We start from the raw sequence: 22,658 nt of genomic DNA, 5'->3' as shown, positions 1-22,658 counted from the left end.
AACAACTCAAGAAGTACTGACCAAAGGTGAAACTCTTATATATAAGACAATATTTTGACGGACCTAGAAAATTTGTAGACTCATCATAACCTGCATAGCGATGGGGAGAAAAGTAGTTTAACTACCGCAATTTTATGTATTAGGAGCTGAGGCACAGGGAGAGTGCGGTTTTTTCCCAAGGTCATCTAGGATGTATTTAGTTGATCTGGAAATGAATTCTACTCTAATTCCTTCAGTAGTCTTACATTGTGTTAGGATCACTGTTATTTTAAAGTATCCTTGAAGTGATCTCCTGAGAAGAGAGTTACACAGTGAAAACTTTCATACATGTTTTTGTACATATATTTTTATACTTTCAAGTGGTCTTGAATCAGACATTAAGGAAGTGTCTTATGACATGGTAGGTCATGCCTAAACATGTTCAAGACATCCTCACAGGGCTAATGGATTACAGACAAACAGAAAACTTGTACACCCTGGAGTTGCTGCTCTGGGCTGGCAGAGTTACCCTAGAGCGTATCAAATGCCACTAAAGAACTGTTAGGTACTAAAAGAACTCCTGAATGACTTTTTTTTTAATGTGATGAGTGTTAGAACTATTTTTCTTACTGCGTGCTCATCAGACTGGAGTCTGTATTCAAAAAAAACCAAAACCAAACAACAAAAAGCTGTTCAGCTTTCAACTCCAGTTAAATCCCAATCTTCCTAGGAAGTTCTTTACTGTCAGTGGGAATTTAGGAACACAAATGGCTACTGAATTGCAGCCCGTGTGAATCCAGTGTTGCAAGATGTTTCTCTCCTTCTCTTTCTCTTATATTCTGTTCAGCTGAAGGACTCAAAAGAGCATCAGTCTGATGCTGAGGCAACTTGGGATGCCATTTATTGTTTTTATACTGTCAAAACTACACATTTAGGCTTATCTGAAGCATATCCAGAGGAAAGTGGGAAAAATGTTTTCCCTTTTCCCATACGTATGTTGATACCAGTATATAGTTAGGTTTTGTCTTATTTTTCTCCTTCACATTGCTGCTTCTATTTTTTTTTTCATTTTTACTTTTACTGTTGGGAAAAATGTCACTTTCTACCTGTTCTGAAGGTGGACAAAGTGAAATTGCAGTAAATGAAAACAAATTGTTATGGGACATTAATTGGGATTCAGAAGTAGGATTGGATTTTGTGAAAGTGGCATATCTTAGGTATTAGTGGTTGGGAGCTATTAAAAAAGTAGATCAGAGGTGTTTGTAGAAAGATGAATATCTAAGTAAAAATGAGGTTGATACTAAAGCCATTTTGCATTTTTAAGAATAAACTGCAGTAAAAAAGGTGTTAACTAAATAATCTATGGAGGGGATGATAATCTAGTACCCACATGATACAATCTCAGTTCATAAGAAACAGTATTTCTCATAAAATCATAGAAAAGTATAAAAGAATTAAGGATACTAGACTGTTGCCCTATGAATAAAAGAAATAAAATTAATTTGTTTTATCATCTCACAAATGCAGAATTATGACCAAAAACATTAGGTGTTATCAGCGCCAATTTTTCTGCAGATTGACTTTGCAGGAAGTAGGTGTTCAGAGTGACACCTTAAGATTTTAGTTCAGTGACATGAATTTATAATTGTGAAACGTGTGGTGGGTTTCAGAGACACTATTCCTAATTTTCATCAGCAAGGAATGCAGGTTCTCATACCAAATAGCTGGCAGGAAGTAAATGTCTTATTCCAAACAATTGTTAAAGAAAAATCCTTTTCTGACTGGTTAAACTATAAAGTTTTTGCTGCAAAGAATTGTCCATCATACATTTCTTTTTGTCACTGTTCCTTACTTTTTGTCTGTGATTACTGCAGAATAATTGCATTTTATTTTATTGCAGTGCAGTTGAAAAATTGATTATACTGTGACTGGAATGTGTGTTTCCATTGGTGTGTAATGTAATGCAATGGTAACCATTGTACTGTTTGATCAGGATGTTAACTTGTGAAAAGGTTTCTATCTGGTTGTATAAAGTCACATCAAATTCTTGAACTGCATGCCTTAAGAAATTTTACATAGAAATGCAAGTAGGACACATTAGTGAATCCCAACTGTACACACAAAGGGTCTTTACTTTTGTGCATATTATGGATCACTGGGTTCTGTGTTTTGCTGACTCATATATCATACAACAATTAGCAGTAAATTGCAGTGCTGTATAGTAATTACAATCTGAGATTTCACTGTTGAAGTCACAGAGGTAGGAAGGATCATTATAATTTTCAGCTTTTTCTGCTTACAAGGTAATCTTCAGAAAGGATTTTACTTTAGAGGAATTATATATTAAAGATATGTACTGTAGGTTCCAGAAGGAGTACACAAATTAAGATGCCTGTGAGGAATGAAAGTGAAATTTAAAGAAAATATATAGATAAAACTTAAAAATAAAACATATTATCATAAAAATGGTAATTTTGTTGTGTTTTCAGTCGAAGCAGCATAGTACTGGCATCTAGTTTCTCCACTACAGAAGGTATTTATAAAAACTCAAAGGATTCTTACAGTAAGCTGTAAGACTTTATAGTCGCTGAGTAATAAGACCTCAAATCCATGAAAAGTGTTATAGAAGACATAATGTGTTACAATGACAGTGCTGTAGTTAATGATCATAGTCTTTCTAAACAGTTTTTACCTCTCTTTAATTTCTATCAATTGGTAGGATAGGATGAATAGACTTCCAAAATGAAATCTCTTCCGTAGCAGATTACTATCTAGGCATCAGAAGCCCTAATCCATTGCAGTGTTGTTACTTGGAGGAGCTGTGTTATCTGAGATAAGAGTGTAAACAAGGGGATAATGTAAAAATAATGATGTGTTGTTAGTTAAATATATATTTCACTTATTTTATAGAAACTTTAATGAAAGACCTTGATGTAATAACAATTCCTAGTAAAGATGTTGTGATGGTACATGAACCAAAACAAAAGGTGGATTTGACAAGGTACCTAGAAAACCAAACTTTTCGTTTTGATTATGCCTTTGATGACACGGCTCCTAATGAAATGGTTTACAGGTATGTGTATATGCTTTTATTTGGTGAATCTTTTTTGTCGTGTTTTTTTCCATGCTAATAACTGTCACACTTAACCTTGGTCATAGACTTTCTTCTTACTATCTGTGTTACCAGATGGTATATTGCTACCTCCATTCTTTTACCTGTTTACTTTTGTTTTAACTCTTTATCCCTAATTCTTCGCCTGCAATGTCATCTCCACCTCTGTGACCTCAGTCCTGCTCCCAATCCTTCTCCAAGCCCTGCTGCTTTCCAGGCTCTTGCAAGTATTGCCTGCCTCCTCAGCTGCTGATTACGTGAGCCACATAATGAGTTCTCCATCTGCTTCCGGGTTATTGTCTTATTTAGTGTGTGTGCAGCACCTGAGAAGCCTGAGTCGTGGCTTTTGGTCATCAGGAAACCTGGAAGAAAAGGAGAGCCCTAGCACCAAAGAGCTTGCAGTTTGAATATAGGATAATTAAGAGATGGAAACAAATCAGTAGAGGGTGAGAAAAGAGTTCAAATAAAGTGAGTGAGTTTATATTGCAGTATTGCCGAGGTACCTGAGCTAACTTACCTTCTGGAAGCAATCTGGCTGATATAACATGGAAGTGTATGGAGCTAAGTTATCTTGCTGAAAATGCCAAATCTTCCTAATTTAAAAACCAACAGCAACAGACACATATCCACTTTTAGGCCCAAGGTAATTGGATCTCCATTTTGTTCTTTGCTCTTCTGTTTCATTTCCACTGTTGGTACAGAATAATTCACACAGCATTTTTAAAAGCATGTTTAGATTTAACTATTTCCCTTGAACAAGTAACTAAATGAAGTACATACGGTTGAGGTACAACGGCAGGGTTAGACACTGTGACATAATCTTGGTCAAAATCTTGGTATGCATCTAAATACTGTGAAGCTTTTTGCAGGGAATATTGATAATAAAAAGAAATTTGGTGAAGATAATTTTTCTTATGCTTGGGAACTGCTTCCCATAGTCTTAAAGAGTATTGACAGAGAAATATCTTAATTCTTGTTTTTAATCCAGAACTAGGAAGTAAGTGAAAGTTAGGATCATGACCTCATTGATAGTGGATAACAAAAAAATCATAGTAAAAGAATTCTTAAAAAGTTGTGAAAATAAAAACTTCTGTCTTATGCTTGTTATAATTAGAGAAGGGGGTGAAAGGAAAATCTTATAAACCTAACACTAACAAAAGAGTTCTAAACAGCAAAGCTGTGTCCTTGGAGATTTCTGTCTCTGCTGGTTGTCTGCTAGTAGCATCTTTCCTTTCCTTGATACTGAAGAGCTGTGGGAGAGCTTGCTGATTCATGATGCATGAAATAATTCTCTTGCTTGACAATCCATTCTTCTAATCTCCCTCCTTTCTTTATTTATCTGTGTGAACATAATGTTTAAGTGTGAGAGGTGGCTTTGGTATACAGTGTTGTATTTTTGTGCTGAGTTTTTTCAGCTTTTTTTATTAGTTATGTAATATATTAATGGCAATATAGCAATATATTTTAAGATTATTGTATTCATACTGAAACAGTGAATCTCTAGTCTTTCTCCCTCTCCCTTATATGGCATAATAATGATTTTTTCTTGAAGGGTAGTCTGCTTTAAGGTCTCCTGTAATAATAGAAGTAAGAGCAAGATGGGTATCATGCTGTGCTCTCACCAGAGCCTCAGGGTCATACTGAGGAAAAAAATGTTGTGTCAAGATGCTCCAGTTTTCTCCAATATGCTAAATTTACTGTATGTCTATACTGAAAAAATGTTGTTCAGTCCAAGGTAGAAAAATACTGCTCTATTATTACTACTACTACTGCCATTAATACCATTATTACTACTGTTATTATTTTGCTTAACCTGTATTTTAAGTATTTTTAATCCATGAGGCACAGCCCTGAGTTGCAAATTTTTGTTAATATTAAAGAACACTCACTAGCTGGAATGGGTATGCCTTGGGAGTTTTAAAGGAGAACCAGTTTACATTTCTGAAGGACCAAGATTACAAATAAAATTTCTGGTAAAAGTAAAGTTGGACTCTTTCGACATACTCATTTGGAGTTGTGAATCCTTTACCAAAACTTTTTTAGATATGTTTATATTTTGTCTTGCTTTAAAATAGATATCTTTAAGTCCCTTTTAAATAAATCAGTAAAATAAATAGTTTGAAATTCAATCAAACAGAAGTAATGGAGTGTGCTTCTAAGATGGATAGACTGTCAATTTTAAAATTTTTATGTATAGAAAGAACAAACATCAAAATATGGGAATATCCTCTTGGGAAGACAGGATGTACATACTTAGAAGAAGCAAAGAAAGAAAGACTAAGGCTGTTCAGGAATCATCTAGTATATTCTTGATGAAAATTCACGATTCAGCTAACATAGATTCTTTACATAACCCTGGGTTGCTGCTGAATGGCTCAGTCTAGCCCATATTATTTTTGTAAGTGATGTTGTGTTTGAAAGCAGAGTGAAAGAAGGTTGGAGCATCTCAGTGTTTCTGTAATTAATTTTTTCTTTTGTTGGTCACTTATAGGTAATTTATGTGTAAACAACTGGAAAAAGTTTGGAAAGAGTTTTGCAGAGAGACTTTCTCTATGTGTAACTCTCCATTAGTTTACCCTTTGCCTTTGGAGTGTACAGGGAAATAATGGTGATAAGCAGCTGAAGTAGGAACAATAACTCTTTGTTTCTTAAAGTAAAAATTAATTCTCTAAAAAAAGAAATGATACTTCAGAAAATATTTTTGACACAGCAAATAGTGCCTCAGGGATAACTGGATTTTTTCATTCTTAAGAGCTTGGTTATCCATTATCTTGAGCCCTTTTTTAATGTATGCATGTTCTCAGTTTGAGATGTGCAATGTTGTTTTGGCTGCTTATCTTTCAAATTTAATCTTGAAAGTTGATTTGGGGAGAAAAAAAAAACCTACAGCAGAATTTTAGTATTGACAAAACTCCTGTCTGCTACACTGTCATACTTCAATATCTTATTCTGGCATCTTTAGGAAGCTCCAGACTCCATTTAGTAAACTGTGGGGTGTTGGATTATTAAAAAAAGGAAATCATTGTTTTGGGGTTTAAAGAAGAGTAATACTGTTGCAAAATGAATGAGAGAGATCTTGTAGCTTACGATGGTTTGGAAAATTCTAATACCTTAGAGCTGGTAGTCTCCTTACTTCAGAAAGTAAAGTAAGAATGTCCTTTGACCTCTCAAAGTATAGGATATAAAGTATCTATTTTGTAACTTTTGGCCTTATCATTTTAATTTTCCTTGTGGTAGTGGCATCTTAAAGTACTTCAGTTTCTTAAGTACAGATTTTTTTGCATTTAAGGTTTACAGCTCGACCATTAGTGGAGACCATATTTGAAAGGGGAATGGCCACTTGTTTTGCATATGGACAAACAGGCAGTGGAAAAACCCATGTAAGTAGTTCTACAAGTCAGCAATACTCTTTTTTTGTAAATGACATACTTAAATGACTTCTAATAAAACAGAAATACGTAAACTACAGTTCTGTGATTTTTATGGTGCTTTCCTTTTCTCCTTTGTTTTTATTTTATTTAATTTAGACTATGGGTGGCGACTTTTCAGGAAAGAACCAAGATTGTTCTAAAGGCATATATGCACTTGCAGGTGAGACTTCATTGATCAGTTGGCTTTGGGCAGATCAGTTGAGATCTATAAATTTTCTACTCTTTGTCATACAAATATAACAGTTTACCTACTTTACATTACAGTGGAGCCTTGATAACATCAAAAGTTGTTCCTAGATGTGTATCCTTTGCACAATAATGTAAATATAGATTACTTAACAAAAATGCAGTAACAGATGATGTAAGTTTATAATTTTGGTGTCTTCTGCATCTTCCAGTGTAATGTGGCAATTTAGACTGTGTTATTTTAGACTTGGTTGACTGACCCTATCTGTCATTCTTGGAAAGTATGAGATGCTGTAAAAGAGACTGTTACACATGAATGAATCTTCACTAAATGAAAACACATGATGAGATTACTTTTTATTCTGGAAATGTATTCACAGCTCGAGATGTCTTTCTAATGCTAAAGAAGCCAAACTATAAGAAGTTAGAACTTCAAGTATATGCAACATTTTTTGAGATCTACAGTGGTAAGGTCAGTACTTGGTCTTTTTCTAAGAGGGAATTTCTTATATATAAGATTTTGAGTTTGTCACATAAAAGATTTTTTTTTCCTCTGTGTATTAAAAGCTGAATTTCAAAGAATTCTTTACATTTCCCTTCCAATCGTGTATTTCCATGGAATGTTTTGCATTATTTGAAATGGAATTTGAAACAGGGATTTTTTTAAAAACTGCTCTTTTAACTATTCTGTTTTCCTCCTTCCCTAAGGTTTTTGACTTGTTGAACAGGAAGACAAAATTAAGAGTGTTAGAAGATGGTAAACAGCAAGTCCAGGTGGTGGGATTACAGGAGCGGGAAGTCAAATGTGTTGAAGACGTGTTGAAGCTTATTGAAGTGGGAAACAGCTGCAGGTATCTTCCATAGCTTACACCAGTTTTTCATTGTACGTTAAAAAATCACAACAAGATTTTTTGGGAGTATCTTTGTTTGGTATTTAATATGCAATAGATTTTTTGATGATGTCTGCAATAAGGAATCTACCTGTGTTTTAAATGGAAACATTTAGAGTTCTCTGTCTCCTAAAGAGAAATAACTTATTTTTCAGGAGGATGTGAATTGCATGCATTATGTAAGCAGCTTACTGACTTAAATTCACATTATTTAAAAACTGGACTGCTGCCAGGTTCTTCATCTGTAAAAGGCCTTGATGTGTACTGGCAGAGGTTAAGCACTTTTTTTTTTTTTTTTTTTAAGACTTCAGCTTCATTGTTTTTAAAATTAGCCTTGAGCATGGACTGCTGCATGATCAGATAAAAGTGCCATCAGCATTTTTTGTGTAAACTCTCTGATAATCTGAAATATATGAAGATAAAATTTTAAAAGGCAGGCAAAATGTTACTAACCTTCCATTTCTTTCAAAGAGATGGAAAAAGAGGCATAATTGCACTATGTATATCCAATTATTAGGGTTCTATGTCTAGTGTCCACAAGAGTGTTAGACGTGCTGTCAACATGTAAGAAAATACAGGAACCTGGCTTGAAAAACCTGTCATTGTGAGGTTAGTGTTTAATATGTATGGTCCTCCAGTGGTTAATATCTTTCCCTGCTCTTCTCTTGTTTAAAGGACATCTGGCCAGACATCTGCAAATGCACACTCATCTCGAAGCCATGCAGTGTTTCAGATTATTCTCAGAAGGAAAGGGAAATTGCATGGTAAATTTTCTCTGATTGATTTGGCTGGCAATGAAAGAGGAGCAGATACTTCGAGTGCAGATAGGCAGACTCGACTGGAAGGTGCAGAAATTAACAAGAGCCTTTTAGCACTCAAGGTAACTGATAATGTTTCTATTGCCCTTGAGTAGGTGGAAGCCTACATATAATAGCAGTGACAAGTAAAATTAGTGTTTTTGCAGGCTTTGCTTGTCTACATTGTCTACTGATATGACAGATAAAACAGTGTATTGATTTTTCCTCTCCATGCCTGAGGGAACACTTAGTAAGTCCCAAGTAGAAACAATGCAGAAACATTGAGCTATCAACTTACATGTAGTTTTTGTAAAATAAAATCAAAACACCCCACCATAACCAACCAACCAACTGAAAAACAGAACAAAACCCCCAAACAAACGAAACAGAAAATATCCCAAATAAAACAACTTCACAAGTCCCCAGTGGTTGAATTTGCAGACATTTCTGATATATATCTGAAATAGGAAAGCAAATTAGTTACTTAGGTACTCAAAATATGAAGTACTAACAGGAAATATTCTTACTGATCTCACTATTTATTTCCCTTTTAAATAAAAAATAAAACTACACTGACAACATATTTACTGCTGTTAATATATTGACTATAGCATAGCAACAGCAACATGTCCAGAAAAACTAGCAAATAATTAAAATAAACCTTGAAAGGTGAAATCCATTCTTGACAACTCTTCTTCATAGCAAATTGTCTGACACAGTCACTTTACAGATTTTCATACATCGGTCCAGGACATATAAACAGAGCTAAGAAATACTACTTAAATATTCATCTGCCTTTTTTGTATGATGTTTTATGGTGCTTAGAAAAGGTTCAGTCTGAATAGGGAAAGTAATTTTTTGATTTCAAACTGGAGAAACAGTAATTGTGAATGTCTGAGAATTTATTTCTGGTTTTGGTTAGTTTTGCTTAGGTTTACTACTCTCAGCACCAACACTGGTTTTATATAAAAAATCTGAACCCCAAGATCACTGTGGTTACTTTTTTATTCCCAATATAAACTTGGGAGAAAACTGGCATCTGACTAAACAGATCTCACAACACACCACAAAATAGTGATGTATAATGTGTCATTACAAAATTGTATGGCATGTTGAAAAACTGGAAGCAGCAGTTCCAAAACTGTGGCCTATTCTGATTTAGCATCAAAGAAAGCAATGCAGGGACCATTGGGTTGATGTTACTACTAGTTTCCAAATGTAATTGAATAAAGCTATCTTGTTTTGGGGGTTTGGTTTTTGGTTTTTTTTCGAGTTTATTTATTTTGTTCTGGATAGTGCTCATACAACGTATTTGGTTAATTTTTATACAACTTGTCTTTTTGATTATAGCAAAAGGTTCTGCTGCTGCTATACCAGTGATTTTCATCCAAATTGTATGGGGGAGGGGGAAATAAAAAGAAATTGAGGTCTTTCAGAGGTCTAAAAGGTGGTACAAAAAGATAGAAGTTTCTCAGTGATATGTTTTCCATTTTTCATCTCTTGCCAAAAGCATTACACAGCCTTTTCCATTTGTATTCAGGAGCCATGAAGTTATTTTCAAGTTCCAATTAAACTTGTATGTTCTGACAAAATGGCCTTTGTTGCTAATCCAAGATTTGCTCTTTCCATCTGTATATCAGTCCTGTGTTAACCTGTTCAGGATTTTGGCACGGGAAGTTGTTTGTATAATGTCTTTACATGGAAGTAGTGTGGTCATTTTGTTACCTGGTTTTCAGAGCTGTAATGAAAACCAAAAGTAGTTTAAAACTGTTTCAAATTTAGAAGTTGCTGGTGTCTTTCTATAATCTTTTACTAATAAGGAGATAACCCAATTCTAATTTTTCAGGAGTAAGCAAACTAAAAACCATTATAGTAAATTAAAATATCTTAATTAAACTTGCTGATTGCCATATCAGTAATTCAACATAGGACGTGTCTGCAGCTGGAGGATTAGTTGAATTTCTGTAGAATTATTCATGTAACACCGAGGCCATTCCATCTATTAGTGCAGCTAAAAGCAAAGCTCTAATTTGAAAAACATTTGAAGTGTGGTTGGTTGTAAAAGTTCTGTGTGTAGATTTGTTAGAAGTGCACCAAGGAAGCCTTCCATCTGAAGAGATGTCTGTTAAGGCAAAGGCAGAATCTGGAATTAACAGTCAAAATATTATGATGACAACAAAATTTAAAATTAAAATTTCTTGGCTTATTAGACAATCTTAGAGTGCTGAGTGGACAGAACTGATGGTTAGATTAATGGTATCTTGGTTTGCACTGTTGTACTTCGTTGCTGCTGTAACTTCTGTAGTAATTATATCTATACAGTATTGCTCATTGGAACCAAATCAGTTGCAAATATTAGTGTAGCCTCTTGCCTCTGTGAATGGAAGAGAAGATCTTATCCCTGTTTCTTCACATAAAGAGTATTTTAGAACAGGGAACTACCGTACGTTTTCAAGTGTCTTCCAATGCTAAGTAGAGAGCTTGCTTCCAGTAGAGAGCTGTGCCTGCTTGGTTTGTGACTTGTGGAAGCTTTCAGAAAGTTTGTTTTCTTCTAAGCTGTAAAGAAAGACAGTGGTAGAGTCAGAATCAAAGCCGCTGCTTTTAACTGATACGGTTAACCCATGTCCCTGTCCATACTGCTGCTGCTGGCAGAGGTTGTATGTCATTCAGGCTTTTGTAGCTGATAATCAGGAATAATTGTAAGCCTGAACATTTCACATCAACACTGTTTAGTTTTATTGTTGGATACAATAGATGTAAGCAATTTGGATGGCATCGAGACAGTTTTTAGGCTTCTAATCCTTTTTAAATTCCTTCCTCTCTACTGAGCTTAATGAGAGGTAGAAGCCTAACACTTATTGAATCCAACCTTCAGTGGTAAATTTTAATGATATTTTTGGGGGAGACCATCAAATATAAGGCATGTATTTTCTGATTCTGAATTGCATTTTTATTATGTTTATTTAACCCATGATGAAGAACCTTTTTGTTCTTTTAGGAGTGCATAAGAGCCTTAGGCCGAAATAAACCTCACACACCCTTCAGAGCAAGTAAACTTACTCAGGTGCTAAGAGATTCATTCATTGGAGAAAACTCACGTACCTGTATGGTAAGTTGATTTGGTTTATTACAAAGAGAAAAGACACTGCAAATTTAGGCTTTTACGTTTAAAATTGGTTGCTTGCTACTGGCAGTGTGTTGGACTTAAATTTATTCACTAATTGACATTGTATGTGGAGGGGGATTTCAATAGAGACATTTCTCAATGGTTTGGATTGAATATTAGGAGAAATTTCTTCACCAAAGGGTTTGTCAAGCATTGGAACACGCTGCTTAGGGAAGTGGTCTAGTCACAATCCTTAGAGATATTTAAAATGCATAAATGTTTAATAGCTGTAAATGTGCATTTGCACCAGTCTGAAAACCAGAATTCTTGTGACAGATGAGGGAAAAGACAGATAAAAGTCCTGATGTCCAGTTGTTTTATTTGTGCATCCTTAACATTTCTCCTTATGAGAATGTGAACGCTCTGCAGTGCATACTGATAACTAGGCTTGTTTGTTTTGGTTACTTTTCAAAAGCTTCTTTGAATTAATTAGTCAAGAGGCCAGAGAAGTCTGCAGACCACAGTGTGAAAACCATGGTCTTAGGGCAGCTTAATCTTCCCTTAGGTGTTAGGTATGGTTCTAATTTGAAAATGGTGGTAAAATAGCATTTTATGAACCTTTTTTACTCCAGTTTTCTAATGAAATGACAGGATATTTTTTTTTTCCATTGAGACATACCTGACCAAGCTGAAGATGTCCCTGCTCACTGCATGGGGGTTGAACTAAATGACCTCTAGAGGTCTATTCCAACTCAAATCATTGTATGACTCTGTAACTTCATAAATCCTATGCAGGATTAGATAGCTAGATGGTGCGATTCTAGCAGGTGTATCCACACTGCTGAAGGAGGTTTGAAAAATTAGCCTGTTGGAAGTTACTCTCTGCACATGGAATAATTACCATTTGTGAGTATTTCATGAAGTTCTTAATTAATAAAAAGAATCCCCTCTGAAAGTGGAAATATGCTTGAATTATTTTTTTTATTTTCTCATTCACATAGCTACAGTCTCTTTTCAATTAAGCTTAAGAAACCCCTTTGATGATAAGATACTGCTTTCAAATTCATTTTTCTGCTATTTTTCTTAGTATTAAGACCACTTGTGACCTTCTGGTTTTAGCGTTTGTTTACATGAATTTTTTAATTAAGAATTTAATCAGCAGTTTCATCTTAAGATATTGTTGTGGTTTAACCCTAGCCAACAACTGGGGTTATTATTAAGGAATTTGTCAAAAGACAATTTGATCCAATGTTCAAATGTGCTTTTTGAATAAGACATTTTGTAACTATGTGGTGCTTTTTAATACGGAATGTGTATAAAATGATGTAGTAAAATCTTGTGATTTTTAACTTACTAAAAGATTCCTGAAATAATAAAATACCTGTTGCATGTTTTCCACTTGCTTTCTGATGTGAATCTGTAAGCAGGATATTTGAGTAAAACTCATTTTTATGTGACTCTTCCTTTTATTGTTTCTGGGTATATTGGAATTGTAAAAGTTACATATTTAGGGATGGAGTATTCTCTCTGTATATAACATTAAACGATGATTTGGAAATTTTGTTTTTTCAAATGTCAGAAAAATATTTTGAAAATAACTTCATAATGTGGACAGTTAGGACTAGGATTTGCTTCCTTCAAAACAAATCCAGAGACTTACAGTCAGCATAAATAAGTTTTTTTAAATTTTATCAGTCGTTGTCGTTTTAGTCTTTTCTTTTTTAAATAGTTTGAGAAACCATTTTAAGTTGTTTTTGAACAGTTGCATGGTAGGATAATGTATCATCATTTGAAAGTTGCAATGTGACTACACAGAACAGTCTCATTTTTTAACCAGTGCTGCTCTTTGACATGTTGCATCCTTGATGTGCTGCAGTCATAGCTGAAGTCAGACCCCTCAGCCCTCCAGGATGGGAGTAGGAACCTGCAGACTTCCGTGTCCCAACAGGGCCATTGATCCCACTGTGATGGCTTATAAGCAGTGTAGACACAGTCAAAATAGGAAGAATGGTTATTACAGGTCTATGGATACTCCTGTCCATAAGTAGTGCAGCTTTTTCCATTCTCATTTGGAATTAGGAACAAGAAAGTCCTTCTGTCCTGCCTGGACTGGGCTTGTTGGGGCATGAGGAGAGGTCGTACACCAAGACTTGTGCACAAGTTCATGTGCCCTGAACAGGGTATCCACACAGACCAGGGCACCTGCAGTGGCACTTCCCTAGAGCAGCTGCACCTTGTGCTCTTTAAAATGTTGAAGCAGTCTGCTAGTGTTACAGCACAGTGGTAGTAAATAGGTAAAGCAAAAGCCACACACATAAAGCAAAGGAAAACATAAAATTCATTCACCACTTCCAACTGTTGGGACAGTTCAGCTGTCCCCAGGCTGTATCACATGTAACAATGCCTTGGGAAGACAAATGCCATTATTCTAAACATCCCTGTCTGTGGCATGCTCTGAACACTGCACTGGTGGAAGAGATGTATGCATTTTTCACGTTATGTGAGTATGGAAGGGAACTCCTAGGTTTTGTTAATTAACACCCAGAACAAGAGACATGCAGTTGTGTGATCTTAAATATAAGCTTGTTGTTTTCCTTAGTAACTGATGCATACCAGTATTAGAGGTTTAAACATAGGACTGTGTGGTAACAGGCTCTATACTTTCTAACCCACTTCCGCCACATATTTTTCCTTTCTCCCCAGAAGGAGAAATTCCTCTCAGGATGACTGGCTGTACTTTTATACAGGAATGTCAGCAGCAGGATGAAAGAGAAGACTGGGATTATTTAATCACCATCAGTTTCAGTCTTCTGAGTCTGTGATGCCACAAAAATGTTAGTGTGTAGGATCATAGAGGTGTTTGTTCTGGGTAGAGCCTTTATGACTCTTCAGAAAAGAACACAAGTGGAAAAATTGGACTACTGAGAGAAACTAGGACAAATAGTGATCCCAGTTTTCCCAATCACTGTTTTAATTTTGCTGATTTCAGGAAAGGTGGTGCTATCTTCAGAGTATTTCATTTGACTGGAAAAAGAAAGACCTTCAGATTCCAGATAGGTCTCATAAAAGGTTTGCCATCAAGTATTGTTTACAGATAATTTCTAATTGAGAAAAAATACATCTCTACTTAGGAAAATAGTTAAACTCAAGCTTACCTTTACTATTATTAAGTGCAGTTTCTGATGTGGCCAAAATCAGCATAGAATCTCCTTGAACAGAGGACAGCCTAAAAAGATACATAAAAAAATAATGGCGTAATTGTTTGTAGGATATACTAGACTTAGGGTCTATTGAGTTGCATATTTCCATTTTTGACGAGTTTATTTTTTCAGTTAAAATTTTGCATTTACACAGTATGTTACCAAGATGGTTGGGGAAATTGAATTTCTATGAATTCTTGATATTCCTTGTACAGTTAAAAAAATTAAATTGAAGCTTTGACTGGACATCTGTGTCCCTTAGATGATGTTGTATAAGGACAGCTATACATAGTAGACATTCTTTGTAGAAGTTCAGAAATTAAACTGGAGATTAAAAAATATATATATTTAAATTCATCTACCCTTTCATCTGTACAAAGTGATTTACTAACGTGTGGCTTGTTTTCTCCAGATTGCTACAATTTCTCCAGGAATGGCATCATGTGAAAACACTCTCAATACATTGAGATATGCAAATAGGTATGAAAAATGTTATTTCTTAAATCTATACTATATATTGATGACTGACATTTGAAACAGTGTTGTTCCATGATGTATGATTATTTTAGCTACTTGAATAATTTGATTGTAGTTGTGTTTCTTAATAAGATTAAAACCAAATTATTGATCCAGGCTCACATTTAACTTAAATTATCACTTTGTACAACCATTAGAAAATACTCTATTGAATCTGCATCTGTGCCATTATCCAAAGATGGATAATGTGGGTTGCGAGGTATGTGGAAGATGCTACTATTAGTTTTGCCCTTGCTTTGAAGGGACCATCTCTTGCATTAGGGATAAGTTGCTGTTTATGACAATTCCCTGGGGTGTTGGCTAAAATACTTTCCTGTGATGTGATTTTTTTTCCATCCCTTTGGTGGAATTGTGTGCAGTTGTACAATCCGTATTATATATACATATAAAATTTCATGCTTCCCAAATTCAGGCAAATATCTGAGAACTCTAAGTAAAGAAGCAGAAAATCCAACAGGCTTTATGGTCACTTTAGAGAAATTAGCACCTCCAGGGGCAGATGCATCACTTGAGACCTGTATTGCTCTAAGAAAGTGTTCAACTCTCTGCAGTGAGTGTGCAAGGAACCCTCACCTGCTGCAGTTCTCCTGCATTTAAAGTCTATGGAGATGGGGCGATCAGGTCCTGTGTGTCCCTGCAGCCAGTCCTGTGACCCAGAGACACGCCACGCTTTGCTGCAAAGGACAAAGGTGGCAGATGGCCTCTGGGCCATCAGAAGCCCTGGCTTTGCCAGAAGAGGCCACCATCTGGGGACCTGCTTGCCCCAGTGAGAGGTCAGACAGGACCACAACTGCTTCTGCTTGGCTAGGCACAAAGGCTTGCTAGGAAGGCTTACTGCCTGCTCCTGTCAATCTCCAAATGTCCCTATGTCTGGAGTTAGTAGTAAACCTGCCTGGCTTGGACCAGTCTGTGTCATTTCCTCCCTGAAGAGAAGGAGGTATCTACTCCTCTGCTTAGAGTAATATGATGAAGGACCTTGCACATTCAAGACTTGTTGGAACTTCTACCCCTTACAGAATTTGGGTTGCTGAAGTGACTCCATGAGAAGTCACTACAAAACAAATTAAGCACCTCTTTCTACTGTACTTAATAGTTGTACTGAAAGTGTTTCCTTCCCTTAGTGTTAAAATTGCTTGTTGTTATGGAGTATATACCTGCCACTGTAATGTTGCTTCATATGGTTTTTTTTTTTTTTCCCTAACAATACATCATTTTCATAGTACAGTTAGTTTTTCGGTGCTGGACACTAGTGTGTGGGCAGTGACAAGAGGAGGTGAAATAGAATTTACATATTTGTAGCTGTAGTGATTAGATATTTTAAAAGGAGCCATTTAGTGGAATATTGAGTGTAGACCAAATAATATTAACTGTACAAATGAAAATCCGGAATTACTTTTCTCAAAACACTGCTGTTATAGTCCCCTGCAAATTAGCAGCACTGCTTTTGCTCAGTTTTGTTAGTGATCTGAACTGTTTGCAGAGTTTAAATATGTCAACACACTTGTGTTATAAAAATAATAATTTTGTAGTTAAACTATTAAAGAAGTATGCTAAACAAAGAGTTGTCATTTTAACTGTGTTTATGAGAACATTTTCTTTTAATTTGCCACTGTATTTTGCTGCTGCAGAGTAAAGGAATTTGGAATTAGTCCTTCGGACATTCCCTTCTCACAGGGTAGTGGCAGTCGCTCTGATCTGTCTCCTTCCTATGAGTATGACGACTTTTCTCCTTCAAACACCAGGTCTACTTCATTCTATACATGGAACTATATTTTTAAGTTTTCTTTTTTGCTATGTAATTTTACAGACCGACCTTTCATTAGTCCACTTGCCTTGAGTCACACATACTTTGTTTTTATTTTAGTTTGGCAGGTGATGGTTCTGCATGATCTGCAATCATCTTCCCAGTATTTTGTTTACCCTCCTTAAACATCCATATTCTGTATCCAGGCTTGCTAGTTTCCTTCATACATTTAAAAAAAATAGAAATGGTGATGTCATCTTTGTACATTTAGTGGACCAAATCTAAGAATTCTAGGTTTAGGGTAATTTGAATATCTCTGAAAGAGAACATTTTCTTACATATATATATATATGTTTTTAAAACTTTTCAGCACTCTGAAGATAAATGAAAAATATTTTCCATTATAGTAAATAAGTGCTACTTGGAAAAACATTTTTCCCATTAAAGAAATTAAGAATACGTTCTAAAACTTGCTTTCAGACTTTCATGCATCTTTCATAAACTTGCTTTTAAATGGTTTTTTTTTGACAGAATCATCATCAATCTTTTAACTACTTACATGCTGCAAGAGCCTACCATTTTATTAAAATATTTTCACCTTTGAAATTAATGAAAGGATCTATTTATTCTCTGAAAATATTTGGTTGCAAGTTATTATTTTCTTCAGAATTTTTTGGGTGATTTGCTTATAACAGCTAGTGCAGAGCTGGTTGGCTAACATTTTAAAAGTACTTTTCAAAGTGTATGCAGAAAAAGAAAGATTGTCAGGTCTAGGGTGCTAAATGACCTTTTCTTTGAAATATCACTCATTCTTAAAGAGTTAATGTTGAGGGGTTTGAAATTTTTGCCCTCCTAACTGTTAACAAGAAGTAAGATTTCAGTCAGAAAATACTTCTAGATTTACTTAAATTCACTTAAATTGCAAGTAGTAAAAATACCAGGATCCATACCTTTTAGGAACTGGACTAACATCTTTTTGTCAGGGAAAGTACATTAAATTTGTGAAGCTGACATCATCATCTTCCTTATTAAATGAATTAATTGTGCATAAACCCGTAGAGTTTTATTTTTGGTTGTGACTCTGTTGCACAGGAGGTTACTCATTTTCAAATGGAACATTTTCTGCCCATAGGGTAAAAGAGCTGACGGTTGATCCTAGTGCCGCAGGAGATATTCGTTCCATTATACACCATGCTCCCAATCAGATGGACGACTTGGAGACACAGTGGGGTGTGGGAAGCTCTCCTCAGAGAGATGATCTCAAACTGCTGTGTGAACAAAACGTGAGTGGTTTACAGAATTACATGGAAAGAGATTATGACATACAGTGGCAGAACAAACCCAGATTAATGTGTAGTTATAGCCTGTTAGTAAGAGCTTAAATACATACAGCATACCTCTTCACCTTTTCTCTTCATGGTATTATGTTCATTTCCATACAAAAGAAAAATTAAACCCAAAAATGTTTCTTGAAGGTTTCTTTATCTTCCTTTCTGATTAGGGCTTTTAATATCTAGGTAGGCTGTTGTGGATACAAATATTGCTGCTAGCAAGAATTTTTCTTGCTTCTTTCCAGTCCCGTGGGATACTTTTCTCTCTCACAGGAGATATCAGTAGAGTTCTATAAACCATGAACACCTGCGACTTTGCAAAGCTTTGTTTATGGTACAGTAGAAAAATATTTTGACAATGATGGTTTAGGATTTTAGCCAATCACCCCATGGGGTGGCTGGTCCTTTGACCAATTAGACTATGAAGAAAAAAGTCTATAAAAGAGTTTGTAAAATAATTAAATAAATCAATCTTGCTGCACAATTCCTGCCTGCCAGATTTCTCTTCTCCTCCCTGCCACTGCAGGATACCGTGATAGGCTGTGGTGATGAACTGTAGTATGCATTTTTCCATGATAGCATCACATTTTTTTAGGCAGTTGGAAATCATCTGTTTTATTTAATACTCTTTGTGGTTTTGAGCATTATTTTTGCTGCATGCAAACCCCATTTCAGTTGCATTTGCCTTTCCCTGCATGTAGAAATCTGGCTACCCATCATTCCTCTTCCTGGCATCCTGGGTTTCGTAGGGTGAAACCCCAGTGCACTGTTTGAGAAGACAGACATGTGATGTTTTAGTATGTCTCCCTGGGCTGGAGGACTAGGGAGCTGAGAGGTGTCTTCTAAAGGGCATTCTCCCTCATTGCTGATTATCAGCTTTAGTCCTGGTTCTTTAAATATTCAAAAGGGATTAAAACTTGATGACCATGCCAATGAAAATAGGAAAGAAAAATAGAAAGGAAAAATTCTTACAATCCTGCCATTTTTCACAAGACTCTCTCCAGGACTCTGTTTCCTAAGAACATGCTAGTGATTCCTAGAGCTTCCCATTGGACAGTCCTTCCTATCACCAGATATCCTTTCATATCACACTTGTTCATTGCTCATGTTGAATGAATTTAAGTCTTAATGTTTTAAGAAATACTTCAAAGGCATTGTATAAGGAACTACACTGTCATGCTAAACATTAATTACAGCCTACCTAGTACTTTCCTCTTCTATTGTTAACTATTCATTTCTAAAGAAGCCTTCTTTGTCCTAGTTTGTAAATTCATGTGTGCATTCTTCTAATTTATCAATCACTATTTACATTTTAGATTTTTGCCTTCACATTTATTTAACTTTTTTTTCCAAAGGTTTAATTTAATTTTGAATTCCTGAAATGTATTGAATGTAATTGTTCTCTTTTTTTGAAAACTGTTGCCTGTCTGTGGTAGCATGCACAGCAAAATGCCCTGACAGAAACCCGAAATTTTCTGAGAGTATTAAAATCTATTATAAATTATAATTCTTCCGTTGTGACTTCCTCTTCCCCTTATTTTAAATTGTTTTGTTTTAATGTGGAATATTCTGATTTCCAGTATTTGCTAGGATTAGTGACTGGAAATTTTGGTGAACATTAATTAAATTTAACTCTGTAAATATTTTGGATTTATTGCCCCATCTGTTCATTGCTGGAGATTTTCTTGATACTTAGAAGTATTAAATTCTGTCTTTGACAGGTTTTGCCTTCTGCATATTTTTTTCTATGTTCTGTGATGAAATGGGTGACATTCAGTATATTTCTGTAGCCACAGTTCTTTCCAGGCTAACAAGGTTAACTGCTGTTTCTAGGAAGAGGAAGTTTCTCCTCAGTTGTTTACTTTCCATGAAGCTGTGTCACAAATGGTAGAAATGGAAGAGCAAGTTGTAGAAGACCACAGGACTGTCTTCCAGGTAAAAGACTGAGCTCCACTTTGTTTTATCCAAATTCAGGATTTCAGGTTTTCCAATGAAAAGTGCATACACATGAAGATGGAGGAGCATCTGATCTGTAGGAGCCATTCTGTCTGTCAAAGATTCCTAAATTGATTTATTATGTTAAGCTGATTGTGTCAAACAAGTAGGAACGGATCCCGTAACAACTGATCTTTGTCCCCATGATGAAAGAGAAGTATATTTCTGTATCATTCCAGAATTTTAGTAAAATTTTCCTTTGCTGGGCTGGCAATTAACAATAATGTCTCTGTCACCACCATTTCTGTTTGGTCATGTCCCTCCAAATACTGTGTCTGAATCTGAGTATCCTTTTGTGACATCTCCCTCTGAGATCCAGAACAGACACATGTTTTTCAAACTGCCTGTTTGCTTCCATGTTACAGCTATGTAAAGATTTCACTAGCTATTAGTCAGGGCTTTTGGAAGGAATACTGCCCATGTAGTGCTGGTCAGTGCTATGGAACCTTTTACATCCACAAAATAAATAGTGGCTATGAGTTACTTGTGGATTGCTTCTGTTCATAACCTTAAAGCCTTTAGGCAGGCTGGCTGTTTGGCACATCTGTTCCTAGAGAACAGCAGACCATCAAACTTGTAGGGTATACACATATCTCCTCAGCTGAGGTATCTAGCTTTGTGGAACATTGATGTGTGTCCATAATACAGCAAGATGCTAACTAAAACATCTTACAGTGGATGTAGAGATCTAGTTATTATGGAACATTAGCCCTGAAGTAAAACATACAGAAGTGTGAAAGTCATGTGCCATATGCTGTGGCTGTGTTCTAATGCAGCTTCTGGAGAGACAAGCTGCATTAGTCTAAGATGTAATTGCCTCTGTGTGTCCATCTGGCCTTCTGCTGGAGATTACCGCTCCTTCTGGCAGTCCCTGGGAGGAAATGTATCCAAGCCTCAGATCCCTTTGTTCACAGCATGGCTTTTTAGTTTATGCTTTGTGTGTAGGTGGGCTGCAGCGATACAAAATGCAACAGCTGTACCAGCCATCTTCTGTCAGTGCTCTCCTGGAAGCAGCTGATATACAACATTCTTTCCTAACAAAACTGGCTGAAATAAACCAACACAACTAACTGTGCTCTACATGTTCAGGAGGCTTGGTCTTCGATGTACAAGGTTCTGTTAGATGAGATGAATCTTACCCCAGTGTAAGCTCCATCTGTCCTGAAAGCCAAAAAAACAAACAAGGGGTTTGGACTACATTTTCAATTTTGCTTGGGCTATGGACCACAGAGGAAAAGACTTCATTTTAGTATGTCAGACCAAGTTTTCCAGTATGCCTAGAACTGTCAGCTGCTTTATTTTTTTAAACCAAAGCATTTCTAGTGGAATCAGTTATCCTGATCACAGTTTTGCATGGTTCTGTAAGGTTTAAACTCCTGGCTGCATTCTTCTTTGCTACAAGATTTTTTTTTTTTAACATTTTGCAATGTTCAGAGTACAAAGATGAGGTGATTTAACCAACCTTTATTGTATTCCTGTGTGTGGATTTAGGTCATACAATAGTGAGTTTAAAATAGGTATTCTTTTATACAGCTTCTCTGAAAACAGGACAGAATTCTATTGGCTCCTTGAGTGTAGTAATGACTGTGTGACTACAGTGGTAAGCAGCCCATACTTAAAGCCTGACTTCAAAGTTTGACTCTTGTCTAAGGAGACACAAACATGACAAAGTTCTGTTCCCTAAATTTCTTAGTTTTACAACCACCTAATATTCTGAATTTGAAGAGGACTGGGTACCTGGGGTTTACCTGTTGCTGATGTGACAGCTGAAATTAAAAAATGATGTAGAAAACATGCAGTTTTGATGAATTAGGAATAAGGTTTCGTTTTTGGATTGAATTCTGTTTTATTGAGGTGACTAGACAGTAAAATGTGTGATCATTGTGAGAAAAAGTCTGACTCAGCTCTTTGTCTTAAAACTTTGTTGATGTATTTTGTTGTATTTTTAAACTTTTATCTAGGAGTCCATTAGATGGTTGGAAGTTGAAAAACTCCTTCTTGAGATGACAGAAGAAGTAGACTATGATGTGGATTCTTACGCTACCCAACTTGAAGCAATTCTAGATCAGAAAATTGATATTCTGACCGAACTTAGAGGTAAGTTGTTTCTAATCACTTCTCTGTGCATTATTAGCATATGCCATGGAAACTTTCAGTAAGAACAAGGGGGAAAAAAAGTGGTTATATTCTAGGGTCTTTTTTCCCTGCTTATGCTGGCCTTCAGTGGAAGGAACATTTATTCCGTAGTCTAAGAATAAGTTCACATCTATGATCAGTCCATCCTAATATAAAAGAAGAGTCTATGCTTTATCTCCAAGAAGTACAAACTCAATCCTGCAACTTTTCTTTT

The 22,658-nt window shown here is 35.8% G+C and overlaps 1 protein-coding gene across 4 annotated transcripts in view; it reads left to right on the top strand.

The window, feature by feature from the left end:
* Window positions 1-22,658, top strand: part of KIF2A (kinesin family member 2A) — a 56,585-nt gene that overhangs the window by 30,592 nt on the left and 3,335 nt on the right. For 2 of the 4 annotated variants that reach the window (XM_032097299.1, XM_032097297.1), the window contains exons 9-20: window positions 2,890-3,052; window positions 6,381-6,471; window positions 6,619-6,682; window positions 7,089-7,180; window positions 7,417-7,559; window positions 8,274-8,478; window positions 11,394-11,504; window positions 15,114-15,181; window positions 16,867-16,980; window positions 18,115-18,265; window positions 20,147-20,248; window positions 22,270-22,405. In XM_032097299.1, the coding sequence (XP_031953190.1) occupies window positions 2,890-3,052; window positions 6,381-6,471; window positions 6,619-6,682; window positions 7,089-7,180; window positions 7,417-7,559; window positions 8,274-8,478; window positions 11,394-11,504; window positions 15,114-15,181; window positions 16,867-16,980; window positions 18,115-18,265; window positions 20,147-20,248; window positions 22,270-22,405 (1,440 nt within the window). The remainder of the gene's footprint in view (window positions 1-2,889; window positions 3,053-6,380; window positions 6,472-6,618; window positions 6,683-7,088; window positions 7,181-7,416; window positions 7,560-8,273; window positions 8,479-11,393; window positions 11,505-15,113; window positions 15,182-16,866; window positions 16,981-18,114; window positions 18,266-20,146; window positions 20,249-22,269; window positions 22,406-22,658) is intronic. The other 2 variants (XM_032097301.1, XM_032097300.1) reach the window with 1 other exon arrangement.

This window comes from Corvus moneduloides, chromosome Z (genome assembly GCF_009650955.1).
Source record: "Corvus moneduloides isolate bCorMon1 chromosome Z, bCorMon1.pri, whole genome shotgun sequence".
In the NCBI taxonomy this organism is placed as follows: Eukaryota; Metazoa; Chordata; class Aves; order Passeriformes; family Corvidae; genus Corvus; species Corvus moneduloides.
Note: the sequence above shows the minus strand (reverse complement) of the source record. Positions and strands in the feature narration are given on the sequence as shown.